The sequence below is a fragment of the Scomber scombrus genome, chromosome 10, assembly GCF_963691925.1.
Source record: "Scomber scombrus chromosome 10, fScoSco1.1, whole genome shotgun sequence".
NCBI classification, from domain to species: domain Eukaryota; kingdom Metazoa; phylum Chordata; class Actinopteri; order Scombriformes; family Scombridae; genus Scomber; species Scomber scombrus.
This window is the reverse complement of record NC_084979.1, coordinates 374,437-387,570: the sequence shown is the minus strand read 5'-3', so window position 1 is coordinate 387,570 and position 13,134 is coordinate 374,437. Positions and strand designations below refer to the sequence as shown.

General features: G+C 38.8%; 1 protein-coding gene across 1 annotated transcript; it reads right to left on the bottom strand.

The window, feature by feature from the left end:
• Positions 1 to 259: 259 nt before the first annotated feature.
• On the bottom strand, positions 260 to 10,859 carry LOC133988303 (solute carrier family 2, facilitated glucose transporter member 1-like). Its single transcript, XM_062427914.1, has 10 exons — positions 10,842 to 10,859; positions 8,626 to 8,718; positions 5,127 to 5,287; positions 4,788 to 5,028; positions 2,157 to 2,319; positions 1,609 to 1,796; positions 1,315 to 1,419; positions 1,119 to 1,220; positions 594 to 797; positions 260 to 466 (listed from the first exon to the last, which is right to left on the bottom strand). The coding sequence occupies exons 1-10, from the start codon at positions 10,857 to 10,859 to the stop codon at positions 260 to 262; spliced, it is 1,482 nt and encodes a 493-aa protein (XP_062283898.1).
• Positions 10,860 to 13,134: the final 2,275 nt, after the last annotated feature.

Genomic DNA, 13,134 nt, shown 5'->3' with positions numbered 1-13,134 from the left:
ATTATTCAAGATGGCAACCGAATTTAGCTAGGGCAATTAGGTTAAAACCCAGTGAACTTAAACCACTTTTTTTTTTTAAATGTGACCCAACAAGAACAAAAGAACAACAACAACATAAGAACAAGATCTCAAAAAGAAACAGTCTATACCTTTCATATAAATAACGACTGTCTTTGTATTTATTCAGCCCTGTTTCATGAGTTTTTTGAGTGCAAGAAGTAGTCCCTAACAATAGTTTATGGGATATTTGAAACAGCTTTCAAAGGTTGAGATCATGCCCCCTGAGGATGTTGAACTCTTCAGGGGCTGAGTACTTGTCAGCACCATGAGAAGCAGACTGGCGGAAGCCCACTGCGATCTCGTCAAAGGTGCGACCCTTTGTCTCTGGCACCTTGAAGTAGGTAAAGATGAAAAAGCCCAGAAGCAGGATGGTGAAGATGATGAAGACATAGGGGCCACACAGTTGCTGCATGGAAAGGCAAAGGCAAAACAGTTTCATTTAAATTATTATGCAAAGCAACAGTTTGGTTGATGGTGTTTCTGGACTGAATGGCACAATGCTATTCTCTTTTCTAAATAACAGGCTGCCTTACCTCAACATACTGGAACCCAATGCCCACTAAGAAGTTGGCAGACCAATTGGAGAAGCCAGCAACTGCAACGGCTGCAGGCCGGGGCCCTTGGCTAAAGAGCTCGGCCACAATGAACCAGGGAATGGGGCCGGGGCCAATTTCAAAGAAGGCCACAAAACTGAAGATGGCCACAATGCTGATATAAGACATCCACCTGAGCTGGTCCTGAGGAACACAGCACACCAGGAAGGCTTCACTTTCTTCATTCAAATGTTTTACAGCTACAGTATCACCGAAAAGAAATTCTAACTTTATATACAGTAAACTACTACAAATAAAAATAACCAAACCCTGTTTTATTTTTATTCCATATTCTGGAAAATAGTAAAGCTAGTGTATCACATCACCTTTTACTTGTTTAAAATGCATCCTTGACTTATGATGTTATCATGACTCATATATGATATATAATATATAATAATAATATAAATAATAGCAATCACTATACATGTTAAATATTTACAGTTGGTATCATCATACACTCACCAATAATGCCATGGCTACAGTTAGAAGAACTGCTGAAAATGCCATTCCCATCAATCCAATGAGCTGGAGTGGTCTTCTACCCACACGCTCCACGATAAACAACTGCACAGACAGAAAGAAACATGTTCCCATCCCTGCATTCTAAAACCAAATGCTTTTTTATTTCCTTAAAAATAAATGTACATGTGTGACTTACAGAAACTACAGTGAAGGCAGTGTTAACCACTCCTGCTCCAATTGTTGCATAGACAGGCTGGGAAACACCTGCTCTTGCAAATATCCCAGTGGAGTAGTAAAACACCTGCAGAGCATGAGGTAATATTAAGAACAGGAGCTGGACTGTCTCTTTTTGTCCTTTGTGTCCACCTAATATTGATACATTCTATAATATTCCATAATATTGTATCAATCTGTAAGTTGGTGATAGCAACACCTTCCACATAACAGATCTGAGCTAACACATTACAAAAAAGGTGCCTACTGGACTTACTGCATTGATTCCAGACAGCTGCTGTGAGAGCTGCATCATGATGGCGACAAAGATGGGCTGGCGGTAGATGGGAGAGCGGAACAGCTCAGGTATGGTCACTTTCTTCTCACTCATCATCTTCTGGCTCTCCTCTCTCATCTCCTGCATGTCCTCATTTACATTTTCAGTGCCTCGCAGCTTTATTAACACTGGAAGATAAGTTACACTGATGTCAGTGTGGAAATACAGCTGTCACATACCATCACAAAGTTAGTGGTGCCAGATGGGCTTAGCAGGATTGTGAAAAGATGAATTATTAAAGGACAGGTTCAATTTTTCAAGTGTGTCCACAAACAACAGTCAGGGCCCATATAAACACTTTTCCTTTCTGTAATCAGTTCATATTGGCTAGTAAAAGATCCCTTTCAAATGTGCTTTTAATGTACGACATTTACTGCATTATTAATAATTTAAGTTAGGATCACTGTAAACATTATAACTGCATTTACTATCCCCAAAGTCACATTGTTTCTTTTTGTAAAATATTTCTGTGTGTGTGCATGTCTCACCGCTAAGTGCTTTGCTCTCCTCATTGCAATTGATGAGGAGGTATCGAGGGCTTTCAGGACAGAAGGGCAGCAGGACACACTGTACAACAGCTGGCAGTAGAGTGAAACCTAACAGGAGGGGCCACAGGGAGGCATTCCCCATGATGGATTCAATCCCAAAAATCTACACAAGACACACAAGACAGTGTGCAATTGATGAACTGCAGTTCACCTATAGGACCAAAAGAGGAGTGGAGGATGCCACAATTACTTTGCTTAACTTGCTTTTTAAACATCGGGAAGAGAGAGGGTGTCACGCTCGCCCCTACTCACTGCTTTTAACACAACTCAACCTCACATTTTAACCCAGAGGCTTTTAGAACATTTTACTTTGAGCAATAATGTTGTGGGCTGAATTTTAGACTTCTTAACAAACAGGACACAGAGGGTCAGTTAATGGGTTTTCATCTGACAAAGTGTGCTCCTCCACTGGCTCACCACAAGGGTGTGTGCTCTCACCTTTGTTATTTATTCTCTAGACCAATATGTATCAGAGCATTTTTTTAAATGGGCTTATTTTAAAGTATGCTGATGACTCTGTGATAGTTAGTCTGCTCCAGGGAAATGAAAACAGTCACGGCCCTATCATTGACAATTTTGTCAAGTGGTGTGAGGATTCACACCTACAACTCAACATATTAAAGACCAAAGACATGGCCATTGATTTTAGAAGAAATGCTAACATACCTGAGCCCGTTATGAGGCCGGTCAGTCTGTGATCGATGTTTGTCAGATATAGAGTTGATTCACTGTTGTAGATATTTGATGTTGAATTAAAAAAGAGTCTGCATGTTTGGTGTGCAGATGGTTGAGTGGTTAGAGCGCATGCCATATAAGCAGCCGACCCCGGTTCGAATCTCGATCTGAGATCCTTTGCTGCATGTCACACCCCCCTCTCTCTCCCATGTTTCCTGTTGGTCTACTGCTAAATAAAAGCATTAATGCCAACAAAATATTTTAGTTTTTTAGTTTTGTTGACGCTAGTGTGTCAGCAGTAACCCTGACTGACAATGACAGTGACGACATACAGAATCTCCTAGGTAAAGCTGAAGAGTACATCACTCACAGTGTACCATATCAAGAAGAGGCTACTGATGAAGAGGACATTGGAAACGCAGAGGTTGCAGAGGCACCTATGCAAAAGAGGCCTAAGTTTAGGTTTTTCAGTGCCCATCAGCCATCAAGGCAAAGGAGTTCCAAGACCAACATTAAACAAGAGCTACAAAAATTCAAAGAGATCCTGTCCCATTCCCCAGAAGAATCAGGAATAGAGCTGAAACCTCTGGCATTAGATCTTCTGGCAATGCCAGCTTCCCAAGCTTTTGTTGAGCGGGTCTTTAGTTTAACTGGAGACCTTTCCAGTGGCCGCCGCAACAGAGCAAGAGTTACATTGGAAAGAAGTGCTTTCCTTAAGCTTAATAGAGATAAATAGAGTGTAGTAGAATGATAACTGCTCATGACTGTTTCCTTTATAGGTATTTACTGTGTTTATGTTTTCACTTTAATTCAAAGACACTTTTTTTTTCTCTAGACCTCCATCTCGTAATGGATTTTTTTTACTTAACAATGGTTCTATTCTAGTTTTTGTGATACATTATTTCTGTTCAGAACAAAATTGCATTTGTTATACCATAATCTCAAGCAAAGAACCGAACCCAACATGTAGATAGGTTGTATTTTAGGTCTACAGTAGGTCTATCCTTTAAAGTTTTTATTTTATTATTAGCCTGTGTCTGCTCAGCTGTAAGAGTCTTATTATTTAACGCCAGTTTTTTAAAATTTTGTTGGTGATTCTAAATAAAATTTTGTCAGAACAAGTTCATCATTTGTAAATGTGTATTGAATCAACAAACCAGACACTTTTAGCAGAGTTGCATTGAAATCATTAAAGATGTTTTTGTTTTTCCAGGTTATTATGACCTTAATTAATATTTTAGCTGTGTGGAACACAATTCAACTGGAATGATAAACAAAAATCATCTCTGATATTTTTGTGATAAAACTTTGACTAAAACTTGAATAAAATACTTTGAGTTCTAGTTTGACTAAAACTAGACTAAAATGTTGAGACTTTTAGTCGACTAAAACATGACTAACAAAAACTTGATATGTGAATGACTAAATATGACTAAGACTAATAAGGAACCCTTTTCACATAGAGCAGGTCTAGACAGTACTCCTTAATTTAATTTAAAGAGACCCAACATTCCCACATGAGCAGCACTTGGCAACAGCGGCAAGGAAAAAGACCCTTTTAACAGGAAGAAAACTCAAGTAGAGGCAGGCTCTAGTTGGGAGACCATCTGCCTTCACCAGTTGGGTTGATAGAGAAAGAGGGAAGGAGAGAGAGAGAGAAAGAAAGAGAAGGGAGAGAGAGAGAGACAGAGTGAGTGAATAAGAGAAAGAGAGAGTGAGTGAGAGTGAGAGACGGAGACACACACAGAGAGCGGACTAACAGCAATGATAATAGTAATAGTAATAATAGCAGTAATAAAAGTATGACTAATAATAATAATAAAGATTGAGTCGTATAACTAATAAAAGGGGGGAGATGATGTGTACAGTTGGAGTTGAAGGGGGGAAAGATCTCACCTGTGCCATGAGAATGCCCGTCACTACGCCAAGCTGATGCAGAGTACCCAATGCTCCACGGATAGATGTGGGTGAGATTTCCTCAACATACATTGGCACAAAGCCAGTGGACAGGCCTGAGTAGAGACCCACTATGAAGCGTCCAATGATGAGCATCTCCCAGGAAGCAGCCAGCTTGGAGAAGCCCATAAATGCAGCAGCAGTAAAGGCGAGCACATTGGTCATGAGCATGGAGTTCCTCCTTTAGGAGAAATAGCAAGAGTATTCATAAGTCCTCTGTTTGTCATGTCTATTGGAAGTGGTGATTAATAGTGTTGTTGGTCATAGGAAGAGTCATACCTGCCGAAGCGGTTAACAAAGAGGCCAACAGAGAAGGAGCCGAACATTCCTCCCACAGAGAAAATGGCTACAGAGATTGACCACAGCGCTGTTAAAGTGGTCTGAGAGATAGGCTCTGAAAACCTGCTGGTCCAGGTCTCATTGTAGAAGCTTTCAATTATCTGAATCACAAAACAGCACACAGTAGGCTCAGTATGTATGATGAGCTGCCATGGCTCCAAGGATAACAGTGCTGGTCAGTCGGTCCACTACTTTGTTCCATACTCAACAACTATCTGACGGATCATCATGGAATCAAGTACAGACATAAGAGACATTGTGAGCATTCCAACTTTAGCATTTAGTACAGTTTCACAGAGCTGGTCGTACGGTCATAGACTTTAGTCAGTGTTATAGCCAACTTGATTTCCACACTCTCTCATCCCTCTAGACATGGGCTAGGTATGGGTTGTGTCACGATACCTTTCCTATATAATTAACACCACGAAATTAACACTGGACCAACCATTTCCTGCCGTATGAGCTGACAAATCAATTTTCCAATTGTGATAATGGCAATTAAGTCTTTATTATGATACACAGTTTGGGACAGCTGTTTTAAATCAACATGCACAGTAGCCCAGTCTAAATTAGACTGATAGTAACCATAACAACAATATTTATATCTCGATACATTCATTTAATTCTCGATTGTTCTTTATATCATGATTTGAGACAAATATTGTCAAATATTGTAAATATTGTTTATAAAAAATCTTCATGTAGATTTAATAAGAAGGAGCATTAAGTTAAAGCTGCAGTCTGTAGTTTTGAGAAAAAAGTGGACTTGAACGAGTACAACGTCAAGGTCCCTCCTTCCTCCTCTCTGCTGCGCTGCAGTCCTGCCTGCTAGGCCCCTCCACAGAGGAACCTGCCTATGCTGCACACACGTGAAGGCTCGTCCCAACAGTAAGAGAGGAAACCTGTTTGACCAGTGAGAGCACACGCTGCACAGGGGAGGAGCGCTGCAGAGTGAGAGCATGCGCTGTGCGGGGAGGGGGGCTGCCAGCAGCGTGTGTACAGCGTCATTGACACTCCTCCAGGCTCTGATTGGTTGTCTTACTTGGGAGCGAAAGGATTCTTGCAAATCATTTTAAGACCACTGGGTGGACCCAGAGACAGTGAATTATGTCACAGCTTATCTGTATGTTATTTTACTGTCAGATCATAATGACAATTTTAGCAAATATAACATACAAATAGTTACAGACTGCAGCTTTCATACCTGTTTGGTAATATCTTTCTGTTTTCAGAATGTATTTTTAACACGTGGAATTCGAGGAGGTATATAACTTCTGATACCTTTTTTGTCTTATCAGACTATTATGAACTGGATATCCTATAGGAAGATATAGCCAACAATATTCAGACTGACATAAAATGATGCACATGTAAATTTTGTTTTATTTTAGTTCATACAGTTGTTTAAATGTGTATTTTCTGTTTGTGCTTGTGGAGCTGTGTCTAAATATGGTATAAAGTCACAGTACTATAAATATATAAAATGGCACTATAGCAACATAAGCATTATTATTCACAGTAGCGGTCCAACTGCATGCATAACATCTTTAACTTGCATGGGAACCTTAAGCTTCTTAATCCTTCATGCCTCCAACATACTGCTGCGTTATCTCATTAACCTGCTCCCCTGTCACTGCAGATTTCTGTCAGGCTATCTTCAAAGGCACTGACAGGCTCGTCAGTTGACTTAGAGACTTAGGGCCTGATTTACTAAAGGTTTGCGTGTCTAAAAATGTTTGCAAAACTTGACATCACCCACAAAAATTGTGCAAGCTGATCTAATAACGCAGCGCACTGAGTTTTGCGTCTTTCAACTGTGCAAGATAGTACGCGCTGTTTATTAAGTGCGTTTTTACCCCAGTGTGCAAAATACAGGGAGGAGAAAATGTAAATATGTTATTAACACACGTATTGTGATTTACCAAACCTGAAGGTATTATTTCTGACACTAACTGTGTCTATAAATAATAAGTTTGAAGGGCAGGTATTATTCTGCTGCTCACTGCACACAGATGACTGCTGTTACTGTAGAGAGGAGGAGACGGAGGCACAATGACAGAATACACACAGGACAGAGTTTTTAAACCTGTGTTAATATTTTTGAAGTGGAATATTTGTGGTTTTACTAACAGCATTGACTTTGTCACTAATACTCTCCATATGTGGGTTTCTCTGGTAATATTAGTTTTTGTTATAACTCAATATATTAGTTAACCTCTTCCACTAGAACCTGATCACATTTCATTTTGTGCTTGCAGCTTTCTGCTCGTCCAAACTCTCCATAAAGACACAAAACCCTCATTTAAATACTGCTGTCTCCACCCTGTTGCACCTGTTTTCATTTACACAGTTATTCTTAGTAGATCACCTGCAAAACGCACGCAAATGAAACGTGCAATCTATTGCACTGTGCACGCAATTTAGTGTTCTCTCCCCACACTGGAAGAACTACAGTTCCCGTTGCATCAAAAAAGCACAGAACATTATAAAGGACTCTTCTCACCCTGGACACTCTCTGTTTGAACTGTTCCATTCAGATCAGTCAAAACAAGGACAAACAGATTCAAACACAGTTTTTTATCCTACAGCGATTACTACACTCAATGCTGCTAATTAATACTGTTTACCACTGATTGTAAAATAGGGCCGTGCAATGACAGGACATAACCTTGTGTGTGTATGTGGGTATACTTGGGCTTTTTTTATGTATAGTATTTATTGATTATCTTTTCTTTTTAGTAACTATTATATATATTTAGTAAATTTCATTTTAATTTTTTTCATGAATGATGCACTGACTGGTGAGCACTTTAAATTTCGTTGTACTTGTGACAATGACAATAAAGGATCTATCTAGTACCCTTTATTTGGGATCTTAGTAAATCAGGCCCTTGCAAAAAATCAAAAGTCGTTGGCCAGAGGCAAACCAAGGACACTGTCATCGATCTAGACCCATAGAGAATTCTTCTCTCACTTCATATAAGTATAGTATTTTTCTCAATAGCATTTAAAATAATGAGTCATCATTTGTTATATAAATAAAGTTTGGATTTGCCATGCCTGATTAAAAAGTCTGCCAAAGAAAAACATCTTCATATTGAAAGAGGCATGTAGGAAACTGATTTATATCTTCACCTTTTTCTACTCCGAGGCATGATTCATGCTTTTTTAGCTTCCACAGATATTTTAATATAGTTGGTGTACTTTTATATACTAATCAGAAGCAATTTTAGGATTTTAAGCTTTCCAGGACTGTGCCCTGACACATGCAGAATATAGAGTTAACCATTCAGATTTTACTAAAATACCTTTCAGTACCATGGGTGCATATATTATTGTATGACACTTCTGATCACTATTCTTACAAATCTCTTTAAATATTTCTTGTCTTTTCTTCCTCCTTAACGCTCACTTGTCACTCACACAACAAAATACTCACATTCTGAGGAGCATTGATGACACCAGTGTTGTAACCAAACTGGAGAGAGCCAATTACAGCAGTTCCCACAGCCATCATCAGCTGGGGCGTCACCTGTGGTAATGAAAGATAAAAATGTAGATTTTCTAAACAAACCAACATTTTTTAAAACAATGTATGATGAAAGCAGTTGTAGTAATAGAGAGAGAGAGAGAGAGAGAGAGAGTGTGTGTGTGTGTGTGTGTGTGTGTGTTTGCGCATGATACTGTTGCACTTTCCATACTGTAATTTATTAACTTAATTGGTTACACATCAGCATATTATATATTCATTGGCATGTAAGGTGTGCTGCCTCTGTGCATATATAAATATGTCATGATGAGCATGTAAAACAGTAACATGCAACACATCATTACTAAGTTATGGATGAATTACAAGAGAAACCTACCAGGCACAGGCACATGGGCCCAATAGGTCAAAGAGGATTGACCTTTTTCTCTGGTCTGAGTATTTTTATAATGAGAATCTGGCAAAACTAAGAACAAACCTATATTTGTTTTTATCTTTTTTGTTTTGTTTCTACAGTTTGTCAATACATACTTGCATACATGCAATAAATAAAGCTACACAAACATCCTTTTGAGATATAAAGACATTCTAATTTGAATAATAATTTGTCTCATATGGTTTATGACTACCTAAAAATTCTTAAAAGTACACCTCATTCTCCTTCACTGAAAAACATAATCTATGAATCTAATATATGAATCTATGAAGCCCAAAGTTGCAGCAGGAACGGTAGAGAATATTCAGGGCTTCCTTAACATTTGCACTGGCGGGAATGTATACTGCTGTCATGGTAATCACAGTAAATACCCTGGGCAGATAGAAGGGCCTACATTTCACAGTCAAAAACTCTGTGTGTGAAGAGCAGTGACTTGAGACCACTTCTGCATTATTGCACCAGCTGTTGTTAGTGTAAATGCACACACCTCTGCCCCGGGATTTACCAGTGACAGCGCAGCTCCTGTCCAACCTGAAAGTTGTTAGACCTTCCATGCTAACGGCATCATTCGGAACAAATGAGTTTAACCATGTCTCTGTCAGAATTATGGCGCAACAGTCTCTCATCTCTGATTTCATCCAGCTTCAGGTAGTCCAGTTTATTTTCCAAGGAGCGGACGTTAGCAAGCAGGATGGAAGGAAGCGGTGTTTTGCACAGGTTAGCCTTAAGCCTGGCTGTTAACCCCCTTCAACTGCCCCTCTTCTGCTTTCTGTCGCATCTCCTCTGTCTCCTCCGGTAGAGGACACTGCTGGTAGAAAACTCTGCTGCTGTCTGGGATGCTGCGTTGGTTGCTAGGTGCAGCAGTCCAAGGCTATGTAAACAGTTATAGTAGTTAGTCTCATCCACGGCTCCCAAACTGCTGGATCCCCACAATTGCAGTATGGACTGACGGTCATATACAGTACAAGTTTAGCGTTACTACACTGTAAATTTACTATCAAACTGTATGGTCTAAGTTGATCATAAGTTATTACATGTCCGTTACGGACCTAATATAGATTAATCTGTCGATTATTTTCTCAAATAATCGATTAATTGTTTGGTGTATAAAATTACAAAATGGTGAAGTATATTTCCCATAGCTGAAGGTGACATCCTCAAATGTCTTGTTTTATTCTGACAAACAGTCCACAACCCAAAGACAGTCAGGTAACTATTGTTACACTAAGGCAAACAAAAAACATTCACCTTTTCTTTACTTGGTCATTCATAGCTACTGCTACTCTCACTGAGATGAAGGGTCTAGATTTTTCTTTTACACCTACAAAAGTATGTAGACTAAAAATGCTTGATTTTAGAGCGCTGTTGTTGGACACTACTGTCCCACAACGCAATGCATAAAGGATTTGGCAGATCTGCTCACACTTCGAAATAGTAAGTTGTGGGTGCTGATGAACCAGAACCATAAACATAGTGGACAATATAAAATAATTATAAAATCTTTAGAAATACTTTTTTCTTTTTCTTTGTGAATTTTAATTGTTAGTGGTCTCCTGAAGTCACAGTTTGATCAATGTCTAATGGCTCAGAACATAACTGATACTCAGAAGGTGCTGCTATTACCTGGCACGCACATCCTGGGAGACTGGAGTTGGATCATTGTTAGTATATGCCTCTTTTCTACAACTAGACAGTTTACAACATTGTCATCTATTGATCACACAGCAGTTACCTTGCCGCTGCACTCCATGTCAGCTGTTCACAAACACTAAAAAAAACAACAATAGTTAATAATCCTTCAGGTCAGTATAATCAACTCTCTATAAAACATGTCATCATGTTGATGCCTGCACTATCATTTAGTCCCAGTGTCAACATATCTTTCTCAGTTCTTCTCGCGATTCACCCTCTGCAGTAAGCAGCTTAATGACGTCAACACTAAGTGGGTCTTAATGGAGGAGTTGCCAGAGAGGAGTAGGGTGAACCAACAGGCTGATTGGCTAAGGAAAAGACAGGAAAACAAATGTGTAAAGTATACTATTCAGTGTGAAATTAAATTATATTGTCGGCAATTACTAAATATATATTCCTTTACCACTTTGTTAAATAATTTATTTAAAAGTTTTACAGTATACTGAAACACTGTAACAGTCTCAGTGATTAATTATCAAAACCAGGTTAAATCACACAACAGAATGACCTGAATGCACTAACGTTGAAACTCCATTTTTGTTTGTTTAAAATCAACTAGGCTATCAAATTAAATCTTTTTACAGAAAAAAAGCATTTTTGACTATCACATCAAATGCCTGCACGGTGACAGGAGTCACATAAACCAGCGTGTATGCCTAACAGACTACAGCAATAAGTGCGTTATTAAACCACGAAGATACTGAAAATGCAATGTAATAATCATAACTTTCGATTTAGCCTATTTAAGTCACAAACCATATTAAATAGGTTACCTGGACGGCGGCAGCGGGTAACATAAAACATAGTGTAAGCAATCATCATGCAGCATCATACAGCAATTAGTGCGTAAAACGAACATACAGAAAATGCAATGCAGCAATGCGTTTTAAAATTACCAAAATTATCCCTCTCTTCATCCCACACCCCAAACATGACATACAAAATGTCGTGGAACAGAAAACAACAACAAAACATATTTATAAGATATCATTTTACTTTCATAGCAGTTTTAAAGCTTTGCCACCAGGGGGTGCTGCAGCACCTGCCGCACCCCCACTTCCTGCGCCTATGCACAGTTCCATGAACAATGTTCAGAAAGGTACACACAAACAGTCAAAACGAGAGGTAAACAAACACATATGACTATTATGCACAAGCAAGAGGGAGACAAATAGATAAACATAAAACAACAAATAGACAACAAAATACAATATATGCAGGTCAACTAGTTTGTGTAAACTATGAAGGATACAAGTAGTGCAAATGTGTGTAAGTGTGCAAATAGACAATTCTGGTTACGTTTACTGTTGCAGTTGCTATTTTGTTCAAGTATATTTTTCAACTGCATAATGTTCTGCTAAGTACATATCTTGTCTAGAACTCTTACACACTACTCTCACTTACATTTTTGTTAATGTTAATAATTTTTTAACAGAAACATGTATTGCCCAGTATATTGTTGTTGGATTTTTAAAATCCTCAAATGTTGTATTCCGCATTAGCCTTAAAAATCCTGTATCAGTTGGGCTTTAGTGGTTATGTTCAGTATATACATACACACCTATGTACAGTATAAACAGCCTGCTTCAATTTATATTTGAGTGATGGATGATAAACATGTGTTTAATTGTTACAGCTATTTTATCTGACATTACATAACTGGTTTAATTGTTCATCACGTGACAGCATATGGAAAGAAACTCTTTTCTTGTGTCTGGTTGTTTTGGTGTTTAATGTTCTGTTGCACCTACCAGAGGGAGAAGTTGGAAGGAGTGTTTGGGGCCACAGTTGGAGCAGGTTAGGGGTGTGAGTGCAGGCTTATCAAACCTACAGTTAAAACACATTCAGGTCGGCAGCCAGTTGATGGTTCGCCAAAGTGTGTGGGGATCAAGTAGCAACTACCACAACTTGAGGTTGAAACCAATGTAAAGAACTTTCAAGTGCTGCCAACAGCCACTACATGCCCCACTTCACTCCCATTCAAACTTCTTTCTATATATACTAAGCAAATCATTTTTTTTCAATGATTCAATGAAATGTGAAATTAGCGACACCAGGGACAATAGTTAAATGTATTCCTGGGGCCAGAGCAGGCGACATTGAGTCAAATTTAAAACTGCTGGCTAAGGATAAACATAGATACAGTAAGATTATCATTCATGCCGGTGGAAATGACCCCCGATTACGCCAATCGGAGGTCACAAAAATTAATGTTGAGTCGGTGTGTACATTTGCTAAAACAATGTCAGACTCCGTAGTTTTCTCTGGGTCACTTCTTAATTTGATCAGTGATGACATGTATAGCTGCATGTCATCATTCAACCACTGGTTGT